Here is a 15,812-nt window from a genome sequence, read left to right as displayed (position 1 = left end):
TTTTTCACCACTTGCGGCAGTAAAGACAATATTAAACAAACAGAAGAAGTCAGGAGACAAAGTCATAGAAAAGTTCCTAAAGCACAGAAATGATGACTAATGTGTGAAAGTGAATATTTTTATTCACGTACATTGCATTGACAGTTTATAAAACATTTATGTATATTATTATTGTTAGGGAATAAGCGGTAGAAAATGGATGGATGGATTATTGTTATTAATTTAAATCGAATGTATTTATTTTAGCACTCAAAATTGTATGTTAATTTTTTTTTCATCAGTTTCTTTTGCAGTATATTTGATTAGTATTTATTTTTATAATCCACTTGACCAAAACCTTGGTAATAATCTTTGTGATTAAAACATGGTTCCGTATCATTTACCAAGGTTTATCCTGTTAAAATGTAAGTACTGTAGGTTAGATATTGATTGATTGAGGTCGGGGTCCACATAAATCAATCCATGGTACAATATAAGTATTGAATAAACCCAAGAGTAAGGTTAATAATTCAGTGTTAATATTTGAGTAGGCTCGTGCCCCATTTTGTAGTAAAAAAGTTTGGCCTTGAGGTCAAGACGGTTAAAAACCCCTGAACCTAAATAATACCATTTATTGGGATGTTCATCCATGAGAGAGATTGTCCTATACCGATACCGATCACATGTATTAACTGTAAATCATTCTATTCATTTATGGTGAGTGATATTGATGGTGTAACAATATCGCCACATTATTTAAACTTGTTCCTTATTTTCTTTTAATTATAAAGAATTTTTGAGCAAAACAAAGTCCACAGTACAAAATAACCAAACTAAAGCAAAAGTTACCATCTACTACCCATTTAAATCTTTTGGTTTCTGCCCTCAAAGCCCTCTGGTGTCCAAGGAATTATTCCCTGGGCTTGTAACACTTACAAAAACAACAACAGAATTATTGAGAAAATAAAAATATCTAATTACTCCACTGATTGACTCAGCCTCGGGCAGCATTTTTATAATAGGTAAAATGTGTGTAAAGGTGACTATGAGGGGGTTATTTCATGTCTAGAGGGCTCTCAAAATGTTAGAAACCGTATTTGGAAGGTCATATTTTTTATAAAAAGGCATAGAAATGCGAATAAATCAGGATTAATTTGTATTAGACTTCATTTGATTATCCATCATCCTTTAGGTGCATGAGGAGCAAACAAACAAAAAAAAAAAATTATAAATATATATATATATATATATATATATATATATATATTAGGGCTGTGAATCTTTGGGTGTCCCACGATTCGATTCAATATCGATTCTTGGGGTCACGATTCGATAATATATCAATTTTTTCGATTCGATTCGATTCTTGATTCAAAAACTATTTTTTTCTCGATTTAAAAGGATTCTGTATTTATTCAATACATAGGATTTCAGCAGGATCTACCCCAGTCTGCTGACATGCTAGCAGAGTAGTAGATTTTAGTAAAAAGCTTTTATAATTGTAAAGGACAATGTCTTATCAACTGATTGCAATAATGTAAATTTGTTTAAACTATTAAACGAACCAAAAATATGACTTATTTTATCTTTGTGAAAACATTGGACACAGTGTGTTGTCAAGCTTATGAGATGCAATGCAAGTGTAAGCCACTGTGACACTATTGTTCTTTTTTTTAAATGTCTAATGATAATGTCAATGAGGGATTTTTAATCACTGCTATGCTGAAATTATAACTAATATTGATACTGTTGTTGATAATATTCATTTTGTTTCACTACTTTTGGTTTGTTGTGTTTGTGTCTCCTCTCAAGTGCTCTGTTTATTGCAGTTCTGAGTGTTGCTGGGTCAGGTTTGGTTTTGGAATTGGATTGCATTGTTATGGTATTGCTGTGTAGTGGTTTGTTGGATTGATTTAAAAAAAAAAAAAAAAAAAAAAATTGTAAATAAATTTTATTTAAAAAAAAAATGTTTTCAAAATTAGAATCGATTCTGAATCGCACAACATAAACGATTCGATTCGTATATGAATCGATTTTCCCCACACCCCTAATATATATATATATATATATATATATATATATATATATATATATATATGCATACACACACAAAGAAAAAAAAACAAAGAAAAACAAAGAAAATGTATTTATTTAATATTTTTCTTGAGCTCTATCAGCGGCAAAGATTTGCTAAGTTTAAAATGTATACAATTCTTTTAAAATTGCATCACATTATGACAAAATAAAGATACATTTTCCGCTCGTAAATCTCTTTGCATTCACTCTATCGCAGATTTTCTTTTCATGCTTATTCAATGTATTTTTGGCCTAACTTTTTTTCCAAGCATAAAAATGTCTAAATAAAATAAAATATCATTACAACAGTAGTAGATATGAGGCCAAGGCTGCAATGGTCAGTACAGTATATGTTTAAATTCTACTAAATTGGATTAAACAAGTGTACAATTGACAATGTCTGTGTTATTTCATGTTCAGATGGCTCTCATCATGTTAAAAACATTCCTAAGGTCGGAAACTGTTCTTAATGCTCTAGGGAAGGGGTAGGGAACCTATGGCTCTAGAGCCAGATGTGGCTCTTCTGATGACTGCATTTGGCTCTCATATAAATCTCAGCTGACATTGCTTAATTCCGCTGGTAATCGCAGTGTAAAAAATTACATTCAAAATATAGAACATTCTCATACATTTTAATTCATCCATCTGTTTTCTACCGCACCTGTTCAAGAAGTCGCATTAATGGTAAGAAGGATTTTATTTATCATCGGTGAGCTTCCGAATAAAAATGTTATTAAAAAGAATAAGAGACTTATTATGTGAAGATCTGTCACTTCATTTCTGTTTTTGCTTCTTTGTTTCGTATTTACTTCCCATCAGTGCTTTTATTTTGTTTCCATTTCCTGTTTGTCCCGCTGAGCGCTGTGTTTTTTTTCCCTCAACTGCTGCCAATCAGCATGTTTCTATTAATGCTTATTTTGCGCATTCCTCAGGGCTCAAAGATTGACTATTGTTTAGAACTGTACATGCAAGACTGCTCCATTCTCCTCTGTTGGTGATATTAAAAGCATCTTACCTGCGCTTCGCTCTCCTGGTTCCTGCATCTAGGAGTCGCTACTACTGCTGCCATGCGAGTTTGTGACATATTATATTCTATAAATGTTGGTCTTACTTAAAAATGCAGACATTTAGTTGTATTCAGTGTTAAAAAATATGATATGGCTCTCACGGAAATACATTTTAAAATATTTGGCTAAAATGGCTCTCTCAGCCAAAAAGGTTCCCGACCCCTGCGCTAGGTATAAAAATGTTTGATTTATAAATGAATAAACTGCGGTCAGGCCCGGAACAAATTAACAGCGACGAACAAGGGTTTGTTAAATTTTCTATTATTACAAAATTAATTAGAGCAATATAAAGTTAATAGTGAAATATACCTCAACAAAAACAACTTTTGTTGAGTTCGTAAACAATATACAAATTTAACAATTTGGTAAAAAAACACATTTTGTTAAATAAACAGAGGAGAATGGCCAAATACATTGTCATCATCCATCCATCCATCTTCTACCCTTCTGTACATATTTAATATTGATACTACCCTTGATAGCGATAAATGGATCAATATGCCTTAACTCTACGAGATCTTATAAATAAATAAATGGGTTGTACTTGTATAGCGCTTTTCTACCTTCAAGGTATTCAAAGCGCTTTGACACTACTTCCACATTTACCCATTCACACACACATTCACACACTGATGGAGGGAGCTGCCATGCAAGGCGCCAACCAGCACCCATCAGGAGCAAGGGTGAAGTGTCTTGCTTAGGACACAACGGACGTGACGAGGTTGGTACTAGGTGGGATTTGAACCAGGGACCCTCGGTTTGCGCACTTATATCATATCTTATATCATATGATATTTAGTACTAAAACCAAATGTGATAATGAAGTGTTTTAGGGCTAAATTATTCCAGTGAGGACCGCATTTAGTCAAATCAAAGGATGCAGGGCCACTTTGATACATTTTGCACATTAAAGATAGTGAAAGCTAATCAGTGTACGTCAATATATGCTAAGATAGCCAAACAAAACATCCGCACTAACTTTTTGCTATTGGTGACAAGTGAAGTGAAGTGAATTATATTTATATAGCGCTTTTCTCTAGTGACTCAAAGCGCTTTACATAGTGAAACCCAATATCAAAGTTACATTTAAACCAGTGTGGGTGGCACTGGGAGCAGGAGTGTAAAGTGTCTTGCCCAAGGACACAATGGCAGTAACTAGGATGGCGGAAGCGGGAATCGAACCTGCAACCCTCAAGTTGCTGGCACGGCCACTCTACCAACCGAGCTATTAAATTAGCTAGAAATTAAGACTAATCTAATGAACAGAGCTGTCAAAAATAACGAGTTAACTAATGCGATTAGTCACAAAAATATTGCTTTAATCACATACGGTATGGACGCAGATTAATCACATAATCAATTTTGCTCCTTTACCTTCTATCTATTCTAACAATATTATTGTATTTGTGACCAAGTTTGGGCTCTTTTTTTAATTTAATTGAAATATTTTAATTAATTAAAATCAAGCAAGCAAAACCATGCCATTAGTAATACTCTGGATTAATCGTGATTACCATATATTAGAGACTATAAGGCGTATTTTTTACTACACTTTGAAGCCTGGGGCTTATAACACGGTGAGCCTTATTTATGGATTTTCCTTCCCTCCCGGCAATATTGCAAATAGTTAAAAAACAAACAAACAAGCAAATACACTAAAAAGGTGTGTTAGTTTGTGCTCTGGCGCTATTATTGGCGAGTTTGCGCACTGTATATGCAGCAGTGTCCTGCAATTTAGTGCTTTCAACCGGAAGTAGAAGTGCCGTTCTGTCTTTTAGCCCTCCATAGCATTTCATATTCGTATGGATTATTTTTCATTCATCACTCCAATCCATCCATCCATTTTCTACCGCTTATTCCCTTTAGGGGTCGCGGGGGGCGCTGGCGCCTATCTCAGCTACAATCGGGCGGAAGGCGGGGTACACCCTGGACAAGTCGCCACCTCATCGCAGGGCCAACACAGATAGACAGACAACATTCACACTCACATTCACACACTAGGGCCAATTTAGTGTTGCCAATCAACCTATCCCCAGGTGCATGTCTTTGGAGGTGGGAGGAAGCCGGAGTACCCGGAGGGAACCCACGCATTCACGGGGAGAACATGCAAACTCCACACAGAAAGATCCCGAGCCTGGATTTGAACCCAGGACTGCAGGACCTTCGTATTGTGAGGCAGACGCACTAACCCCTCTCCCACCGTGAAGCCTAGCAACACTCCAAGCAACGTTTGTAAATTATACAATATAATTAAAACTATTTATACTTACTAAACCGTGGCATATGTGAAGTCTGTAGGAGTGTTTTCATGCATATTTGTACACGCTATCGTAATGTAAGCAAGTGAGCGTCGATAGCATTAGCTAATGTGCTACTTTTATAATATGCTATTTTTAATTTTCCTGAAGGAACTCTCCTGAAGTAATCAATAAAGTATCTACCACTTTTACGAGTGTCTGTGTTACTATTACTAACTTACAATGACATTCTTTTCGCATTGTTTCAGTTTCATAAATTCCTCAGAAAATTCAACAGAACGTCACCGTGGAGTTATTGAGGCCGTTAAGATGATTGGAGAGCTAACTTCGCCATGACGATGGCTTCTGTTTTGTTTGTTTAACCATTGTACTGCCTTGTTATACACACCTGTCGTAAACAATGTATGTTAATAAAACATTTACAGAATCTTTCTGTGTAAATAACTAAGTTTGCAAAGTATATACTTGCGACTTATCGTCCATTACGGTTAATATATGGATTTTTTTTTTTTCCTGAAAGTTTGGCAGGTGCGGTTTATATACCAGTTGCGCTTTATAGTGCGGAAAATGCAATGATACAAATTCAGAAGTGTGATTAATCGGATTTTAAAGACGTATCATTTGACAGCAATACTAACATCTATTTGTTTTTATATTGTTTTTATTGGTTTAATATTTATTTATTTTTTGTTTTTATTCAGTCATTGGTGGAGCATAATATATATATGTATACTTTTTTTTTATATTTAATTATTTTTTTTACAATTGTTTTTAACATGGCTGTGCAGCACTTTGGAAACGTTATTGTTGTTTAAATGTGCTATATAAATAAAGTGGATTGGATTGGATTAGGTAATGAACTCAGTTAATCTTTATGATCAGCCAAAAGTCGATAAAGGATGAGTTACGGGCCAAAATTGGTCCCCCGGGCCGCACTTTGGACACCATTATTTTAGGCTTTAATTCCATATTGGTGAATACTTGTGATGGGTTAACAAATTGCAACATTCTTTACATTTTTATTTCTGACCCCCATTTGTGGACCAGGTGTTTTTACAGCAAAGGGGGCATTTAAGGGCTCCAGGGGGCCACTTAACAAATGTTGCACTTACTACTCAAAAGCGACAGTTAAGGGTTGGGGGTATTTCATACATTCATTCTGTACATTGGCGTTACACAGCTACTATATTAATATTTTTTTTCCATTTTGCAGATGATACAAGAAAAGGGTGCTCAAAAGCAATGAAAACAGTGGGTGAGTGCTCCTTGGCTGCTGGAGTCGCAAGCCTCCAGGGGACAATAGGTCGCTGCATAGAAACCAGGTGTTGCCTCGCTTACCTGCAAATGTGAGAGTTGGCGATGTGAGGGAGGTCTGTGCAGAGTCGTATGCTCAGGGCCTTTTGCTTGCCGTTCTCGCAGCACCTGTGGAGGAACTGTGCATTGGTGGACGGGGTGGTCGCGAGAAAGGCTGGAGAAAGGAATGGAAGCATCAAAACTTCAAAAGTTGGCGAAAAATGCACACACACGTGAAGCGAGTTGTTATGAACAAAGACCGCGGTCCTACCGTTGGCATGCAGCACGGCGCAAATGTTAAATACAAATACAATCCACGGTGACATGACGCAGGGAGTTGTTCCACGGACGCCTGCGGCTGCGTGTCTACTCCACAGAGCTCAGCGAGGAAGGACAAGACCCGCCTGCCTGCTGGTCTTGGGAGGGCGGGTGGAATGTGATGTCATCAACTTTCTTTTGTTTTTAGGAGCTGCATTTTTTACACGTTTAAAACATTATTTTTAAAAAAATACGTGAATCATTCCATTAATTTTCTTTGTTTTTTTTCTATAATTTTTTGTTTCCAATAAAACATTCAAACGGTCTGTTTTGCCATCACTACTTTTTTATAGATATATAAATTGCATTAAATACATCATCATTAAGGGGCATCACCCTCACACAAAACCAAATAAGTTAATGAAATTACCAGAAATCATTATTCAAATGATGTTTTTAAAAAAATACAGATTATTTCCTGTTGCCTTACATCATGTAGTACAAGGACACTGAAATGAACAAGACTGATCGTCACGTCTCGGAATTATCAGCAGCTGATAATGAAGACGCCTGCGGAGAAATGTTCCGCTGATTAATTAAAACAGAAACAAAACAAAAAAAGATAAGACTTGTTTTTCTTGGAAAAGGGGATTGCTTGTGTTCTGTACACGATGCATACAGTGTCTCCTTGCATACAATCACAGTTCCGCTGCATCGAAACAATAAAGTCCGCAGGATATGTGCATGAAACAGAAGAAAAGGAATTATCATGCACGATGAAGGAATATATACCATAGTTGTGGATTGTGGAAATACAATACATTGTTAAGGGAGGTACCGTCATGTCTTAGTGTATGGTGTCATCCTTTATAGTAAAATATTAAAAATTGTCCACCCTGTAAAAATCTCAATTGCTCCGATGTGCATCTCCAGCAAAGATGAGTGTTAAATAACGCATTCACTAGTTTCCTATTAAGTGGAAGACTGTTTTTTTCTACACTTCTGTTTCTTCGGGTAAATTTACCTCTGTGCTCTCCTGGCCTTTAACTAATTCTTCTGGTAAATTTCCCTCTGTGCTCTCCTGGCCTTTAGGTAATTCTTCTGGTGAATTTCCCTCTGTGCTCTCCAATTCTTCTGGTAAATTCCCCTCTGTGCTCTCCTGGCCTTTAACCAATTCTTCTGGTAATTTTTCCTCTGTGCTCTCCTGGCCTTTAACTAATTCTTCTGGTAATTGTTCCTTCGTGCTCTCCTGATGTTCAACTGATTCTTCTGGTGAATTTCCCTTTTTGCTCTCCTGGCCTTTAACTGATTCTTCTCGTGCATTTTCTTCTGTGCTTTCCTGATGTTCAACTAATTCTTCTGGTGAATTTTCTTCTTTGCTTTCCTGGCCTATAACTGATTTTTCGGGTAAATTTTCCTCTGTGCTCTCTTGGCTTTTAACTGATTCTTCTAGTAAATTTTCCTCCATGCTCTCCTGGCCTTTAACTAATTCTTCAAGTAAATTTTCCTCCATGCTCTCCTGGCCTTTAACTAATTCTTCTGGTAAATTTTCCTCCATGCTCTCCAGGCCTTTAACTAATTCTTCAAGTAAATTTTCCTCCATGCTCTCCTGGCCTTTAACTGATTTTTCTAGTAAATTTTCCTCCATGCTCTCCTGGCCTGTAACTGATTCTTCTAGTACATTTTCCTCCATGCTCTCCTGGCCTTTAACTAATTCTTCTAGTAAATTTTCCTCTGTGCTTTCCTGGTGTACAACAAATTCTTCTGGTAAATGTTCCTCGGCGCTTTCTTGGCCTTTAACTGATTTTTCTGGTAAATTTTCCTCTGCACACTCCGGGCTGGCGTCCTGTCCTGAGCTGCCTTCAGCTTCTTCAGAAGGCATTTCTTCCTCCTGCTTGACATTCTCTGCAGGTGATGTGTGTCCCGCCGTGCCCGCCATCCTTATCTCCGTCCTTATTTCGCTCATATCAGTCGCCTGCTCCTTGGTTTTTAATGTCTCCTCTTCTGCTTCTTCAGGAGGAGCCTTGCTGTGCTCCTCAGTGGGGGTTGTGTTCTCAGCGGGGCTGGTCGCGTTTGCGTCCTCCGGGTGGGGTGCGCCTAACTCCATTGGCTCCTGCTCATCCTCCTCGTCGATTTCATCCTCTAGCGGTGGGATCATGCCCTCTTCTCTTCCACCAGGGAAAATCTTGTCGGAATACACAAGCCTCAGCTGCTCCTCAAAGTAGTCTTCCAAATATAAGCCGGCACTGCCCACCTCCGAGGTCGCCTGCAATAGGGGATATGACAATGAACCAATATCAAACGTGCACGTGAACCTAATGAGCAGTTAATTATATAGTATCTTACAAAACTGAGCACACCATTTTTATTACAGTACAGTAATTCCCAGCTATTTGAGGAAGTTGGGGTTAGGAGATGCAGTCACAAACTTTCTCAAAGCACCTTCCTGCTGGAAAATATTGAGCGATTTATCTGGTAAACTCTGCTGGATTTATACCAACACTTTTTGAGAGATTGACCGATATGTTTTTTTCAGGGCCGATACGACTGTTAGTCGTAGGGGTGTGAATCTTTGGACACCTAACTATTCGATCCGATTCAGATTTCTTGGGTGGCAACTTGATCCAGCCCGATTCTTGATTCAAACTGATTCAAGCAATCTATGATTTTGTAAAATAATTATAATGAATTTTTTTCAAAAAAGGTTGTAGGTTAGTTGAATGGAGATGGCCTAAAAACATTTTTAAAATGATTCTTATAAAAAATAGTAATTCAATTGTTCTTTTTTTCCTTTTTTATGTTCTGTTTTTTTAATCGTTTTTTTGAAAATTTTCCATCCATTTTCTACCACTTATTCCCTTGTGTGGTCGCTGGCCCCTATCTGAGCTACAATCGGGCGGAAGGCGGGGTGCACCCTGGACAAGTCGCCACCTCATCGCAGGGCCAACATGAATATATTAAGAATCGGGATGAATAATAATTATTATTATTATTATGTTATTAATGATTAACATCATTATATATCAATGATGAAATCTTAACATTGCAACACATGCCAATACGGCCGGTTTATTTGACTAAATTGCAATTTTAAATTTCCCGGGAGTTTCTTCTTGAAAACGTCGCGTAATGATGACGTGTACGCTTGACGTCACGGGCTGTTAGGAAATATGAGCTCTGCACACACACAGCTAAAAGTCGTCTGCTTTAACGGCATAATTACACAGTATTTTGGACATCTGTGTTGCTGAATCCTTTGCAATTTGTTCAACTAATATTGGAGAAGTCAAAGTAGAAAGATTGAGTTGGGAAGCTTTAGCCTTTAGCCACACAAACACACAGTGATTCCTTGTTTAAAATTCACGGAGGTGAAACTTTACTATTGATCACAGCGAACATGGATCCCGACTGAATGTCAACCAGCAGGTTTCGGTGAGAAAATTGTGGTAAAAAGTCGCTTCTTACCAGAGATCAGCTGAGCTTGTGCCGCCCATAAAGCTGCCCGACTTCCCTGAGACACTGTCCTCAAGACACCCGTGGACACACACCTCTGACTATCAGGTACAGTTAAACTCACTAAAACACTAGCAACACAATAGAAAGATAAGGGATTTCCCAGAATTATCCTAGTAAATGTGTCTAAAAACATCTGAATCCGTCCCAATGCAATCGCACTTTTTTTTTTTTTTTCTATCAGTATCCTCAAACACGAATCTTTCATCCTCGCTCAAATTAATGGGGAAATTGTCGTTTTCTCTGTTCGAATAGCTGTTTTTGTTAGAGGCTCCCATTAAAAACAATGTGAAGATGTGAGGAGCCATCAACATGTGACGTCATCGTCTGCGACTTCCGGTAGAGGCAGGGCTTTTCTGTTAGCAAGCAAAAGTTGTGAACTTTTTGTGGATGTTCTCTACTAAATCCTTTCAGCATAAATATGGCAATATCACGAAATGATCAAGTATGACACATAGAATGGACCTGCTATCCCCGTTTAAATAAGAAAATCTCATTTCAGTAGGCCTTTAAAGCATTTGATATCATTTTAGCTGAACAGCCTATCATTTTCGGGACTTCTTTATAGGTTTTCCCCTCTTTTATTAATTTCTTAATCAAAGAACGCACTTCTTCTGAACAGTGTCTGGAACGACCCATTTTACTCTGTTTTTTAAGGACAAATGCACAGCCAGCATATGCAGCGTCAGTTGCCTAGATCCTTAAATAAGAGCCACCTGTTTAACACCTTTTTTTTTTTTTTCACATAATCAATGACCTCACTAATTGAACTCAGCACTGCTATTTTTTTTAACATGCCCCTTTTAGTAAATGATTCAGTTTCACAAAATCAGCAGCATGCATGTCATGCCTGTTGGTTTTCTATACCTTTAAAAAAAACCTAGAAACGTACTTGCAGTGTAGAAGTTGAAATTCTAACAAAAACAGTGATTCATCTTGCTAGTGATGTGGGACTGCTATTATTTTGAACACAACTGTACGTCGCACTGGAGTTTATGGGGGAAATGTATTTGATAAAATCCAACACCAATAATAGACATTTGAAAGGCAATTTAAAATAAATAAAGAATAGTGAACAACAGGCTGAATAAGTGTACGTTATATGACGCATGAATAACCAACTGAGAAGGTGCCTGTCATGTTAACGTAACATATTAGGGCCGGCATGGCGCAGTGGGTAGCGCGGACGTGCCAGAAACCTGAGGGTTGCAGGTTCGCTTCCCACCTATTGAAATCCAAAAAAGCGCTGCCGTTGTGTCCTTGGGAAGGACACTTCACCCTTTGCCCCCGGTGCCGCTCACACTGGTGAATGAATGATGAATGAATGATTGGTGGTGGTCGGAGGGGCCGTAGGTGCAAACTGGCAGCCACGCTTCAGTCAGTCTACCCCAGGGCAGCTGTGGCTACAGATGTAGCTTACCACCACCAGGTGTGAATGAATGATGGGTTCCCACTTCTCTGTGAGCGCATTGAGTATCTAACAATAGAAAAGTGCGATATAAATTTAATCCATTATTATTATCATTATTATTATATTATGGTAAGAGTCATTCAAATAACTATAAAATATAGAACATGCTATACGTTTACCAAACAATCTATCACTCCTAATCGGTAAATCCCATGAAATCTTCTTCCTCGATGTCGCTTCTAAACAACTCAGCCAAATCCAAAAGGTATGCGCCGCTTCCTCTTGTCGTTTTCGGCTGCATATTTCACTGCGTCCAGCTTGTAATCTGCAGTACATCATTTCGTTTTTGGTGCCATTTTTGTTCAGCCCTTCTCAGTTTTTATGTTACCGCCAACGATGAAATGATCCATTTTAATAGCTATGGCTGTAGCATATAGCATTTAGCATTCCATGACCAACAATGCACTTCTACCATGACCCTCCCCCGCCGAATTCTTATTGGTTGACGTGTGTGTGACGATTGCTGACATTTTCTTCGTCTCTCCCGCGAATGAGATAAATAATATTATTTGATATTTTACGGTAATGTGTTAATAATTTCACACACAAGTCGCTTCGGAGTATATGTCGCACCCCCGGCCAAACTATGAAAAAAAACTGCGACTTATAGTCTGAAAAATACGGTATGTACATTGTTATTACATTACTTTATACTTGCATGCTATTACTTCATGAAAGTACTGTACTGTAGTTGTGTAGTATATTCTATTAGTTTTTTGAGGTTTGAGCTGTGTCACAAAACCAATTAAAGTCATATCCTGAGATACCATTGTGTATACATTTCTACAGTACTGTTCCTTGAGGCTAATGTACTGTCATTAAATAGTTGTGTACTTAATTTAGTGAGAGACTGTAGTTTTGCATATTCTTGGCTGCTTACCTTATAGTATTTGGCACAGTTGCGAAAAATGAGCCTCATGTCTGCCACGAAACCTTCCGGAGCGGAGTAAGGGTCCACCTCAAATGTCCCAAGCTTCTTCTTAATCATTGATAAATCCATCGGGGTTTTGATTAGTTCTTTGTACTTTTTGGACTCCTTCAGAAGTGAGAAATGACAGCAACAAAAGTGGTCAATACAACTACCTAAAAGTGTTGTTTTATCTTATGTTTAGTCCTAAAAACAAACATTTTTATATAAATATTAGTTCTTTGTACTTTTTGGACTCCTTCAGAAGTGAGAAATGACAGCAACAAAAGTGGTCGATACAACTACCTAAAAGTGTTGTTTTATCTTATGTTTAGTCCAAAAAACAAACATTTTTATATAAATATCATTTTTAGGCTTTTTTTTTTTTTATCAATCTTTATAGGGACGTTCCAAAAAAGGAATTAAGCTGCCGATTCCAATATCAATTAGCCATGAGTAAGAGCGGCCGATACCAATACTGATCACATGTATTAACTGTAAATTTTTCAATGTAATAATTGTGAGTGCTATATTGACAGTTGAACAAGGTTAATATAATATTCAAAGTTCATTATTCTCGTTTATTACAAATAGGGATGCACCGATTAATCGGTAACCGAATATATTCGGCCGAATATGGCAAAAAAAGCCACATTCGGCCTTCGGTGGAATGAGTTAAAAAAAACAAGGCCGAATAGTGGCGTGTGACGCAATTTTTTGACGCGGTGACGCAATCAACCAACGTGCAGTGACGTGGTGACGTTGGGATATGTTGTATACCTGTATAAGTGTATGAGGTTACAAGCACACACTTATTGAGATTTAGTGGGTCCTCTGTTTACATTATTAGCCTGTTGTGTAGGCTACCTGTATAAGTGTATGAGGTTACAAGCACACACTTATTGAGATTTAGTGGGTCCTCTGTTTACATTATTAGCCTGTTGTGTAGGCTACCTGTATAAGTGTATGAGGTTACAAGCACACACTTAATTGAGATTTACTTAAGCCTTCTGTTTACATTATTAGCATATCTACTGTGGCTAAGCAGACTTTTGCCAAAAAGACAATAATTCATTTGTTGTGGGTTTATCCACTTTAATGCACTTCATTTTTTTTTGGAATGCATGTTTTATTTGAAGGCCTAATATAAATGAAAAACTGTGCTTTTTTGGAAAACCAAAGACTACTGGAATATTAACAAAATGTCAATATTCAATAAAAAATGACTTTATTTGAAAAACATGTCTAAATATTTATTCTAGGCTACTTATGCAATATTAAAAAAATTGTGAAAAACTGCATTCATTATTCGGTATTCGGCCTTCGGCCAAGCGTTTAAATTTTATTCGGCTTCGGCCACAAATTTTCATTTCGGTGCATCCCTAATTACAAACAATGATTTGATCAAAACCAAGACAAGAGTACAAAATAACTAAACAAAACCAAATACACTATCTATTAATTTAAATCCCTTTAATGGTGTTGAGAATTACTCTCAAAATGTGTAAACATTAACAAATACTAAAAATATACACATTTAGAGAAATCAAAAAGATCGACTTAATCACTCTAGTATCGATCATCCTGATATTGGTTTCGACACTATTGAAAAAAATTGCCGTTATGTTATCCTCTCTCTAGACTCTTAATAATATACTTGTTAATTTCCTGATAATATCTGCTGCAATGCGCTTCCATCATCACTTCACTACTTATTCATTCTGTTGTTTCTAGCGAGCTTAGCGGTTATTTAAGCTATTAGCATGCAAGCTCGAGCTTGCTCTCCACTTGATAATAATACCTAAGATATTAAGAAATGAAGTTTATTTGCCGTAACATAGAGGACTATTATTAATGTAGGGGAGCCAGTCCACACTCCGTATGGACAAGATTAGCCAGAGAGGATTTGTGATTGACAATGAAAGGCATAAATTGTCAATGGCAATCACCTAGTTTTTCAAAAAAATTGTCAGATACTGATCGTTGGCCAATTGGCACATCCCTAATTTTCAGGCTATTTTTCAAACATTTAAGTATTTTTTAGGCGGCGTCCTACCGATGCGTGCTGGAAGTCTGTGCTGATGTCATTGCAGTATAGAAGTAAAAGCAACCGCTCACATTTCTGAAAAAGAGTGAGAGTAAGATAACATTAGGGTGAAGATTCACAAAAAGACACATACCACTGGTATGAAAAAATGAGTGTATACCCTTTGGTCAACTGGTGCCATTCTTTCCGACAAGTGTGTGTCGTTCTTATCACAGTCGTACACCATCTCAGGGCTGACGAGGTCTCGGCAGAACGAACAAAACCATTCCCCGCTGAGGACAAACCAAGATTTTAGCATGTATGTGACTTAATAGCTGTTAATAGTCTGTTGATACCTCGGAGACTCATTCAGCGCGGGGATATGGCAGGCCAGATGGAAAACTTTGGGGCACTTATCGCAGCAGAGTAACTCTCCTCCATTCTGGCACACGGCACACCAGTCCTCGTTGGGGTCATCCTCCGGCTGAGAGACTTTCTCCGACTCTGGCCGCGCTGTAATTTGAGGTCCTATTGCCGGGTTGGAGCCCGATGTCGAGGGTTGGGCAGGAGCACAAGCTTTAGGCCCTTGTGGGTGTGGCCGGGCCCCCGTGCTGCTGTCAGGAAGGCTGGACTGCACCTGATAGACAAAGACCATTACAGAAGAAGCACTAAGTAATCCATCACACCTCAAGAGTAATAGACTCGGTCTTACAAAACGAACTTCATCCTCGTCCTCTGGTTCGTCCTTGATGACGATAATGGGCCCGGGGGATAACCTTCTACGTCGCTTGGCTGAGGGAGCCGCCGGCGTCTCAGTATTCAGCTTCCAAGAGGTCGTCCTTGAAACATTTTTAGAAAATGACATCATAAAACTTACAAGTACGGCTGCACGAGGTTGCAAAACGCTGTACGCACATGTACACCGTGTCATCTTATTTAGTGTGCGGACAGATACTGATCTTTA

General features: G+C 37.9%; 2 protein-coding genes across 6 annotated transcripts in view; both read right to left on the bottom strand.

Moving 5' to 3' along the window:
* LOC133561205 (fibulin-1-like) overlaps positions 1-7,115 on the bottom strand; it is a 39,201-nt gene extending 32,086 nt beyond the window's left edge. Inside the window, exons 1-2 of one of the 2 annotated variants that reach the window (XM_061914515.1) lie at positions 6,945-7,115; positions 6,719-6,848 (exon numbers count right to left, since the gene is read on the bottom strand). In XM_061914515.1, coding sequence (XP_061770499.1) covers positions 6,719-6,848; positions 6,945-6,999 — 185 coding nt within the window. In that variant the 5' untranslated portion in view covers positions 7,000-7,115. Of the gene's footprint in view, positions 1-6,718 lie in introns of both variants that reach the window. The other variant, XM_061914514.1, reaches the window with a different exon arrangement.
* A 142-nt stretch (positions 7,116-7,257) lies between these two features.
* trim24 (tripartite motif containing 24) overlaps positions 7,258-15,812 on the bottom strand; it is a 34,052-nt gene continuing 25,497 nt past the window's right edge. For all 4 annotated transcript variants that reach the window (XM_061914508.1, XM_061914511.1, XM_061914512.1 and 1 more), the window contains 6 exons: positions 15,561-15,687; positions 15,205-15,485; positions 15,030-15,141; positions 14,879-14,944; positions 12,796-12,951; positions 7,258-9,197 (listed from right to left, as the gene is read on the bottom strand). In XM_061914508.1, coding sequence (XP_061770492.1) covers positions 7,926-9,197; positions 12,796-12,951; positions 14,879-14,944; positions 15,030-15,141; positions 15,205-15,485; positions 15,561-15,687 — 2,014 coding nt within the window. In that variant the 3' untranslated portion in view covers positions 7,258-7,925. The remainder of the gene's footprint in view (positions 9,198-12,795; positions 12,952-14,878; positions 14,945-15,029; positions 15,142-15,204; positions 15,486-15,560; positions 15,688-15,812) is intronic.

This window comes from Nerophis ophidion, linkage group LG10, assembly GCF_033978795.1.
Source record: "Nerophis ophidion isolate RoL-2023_Sa linkage group LG10, RoL_Noph_v1.0, whole genome shotgun sequence".
Classification (NCBI taxonomy): domain Eukaryota; kingdom Metazoa; phylum Chordata; class Actinopteri; order Syngnathiformes; family Syngnathidae; genus Nerophis; species Nerophis ophidion.
This window is presented reverse-complemented; position numbering and strand designations above follow the sequence as displayed.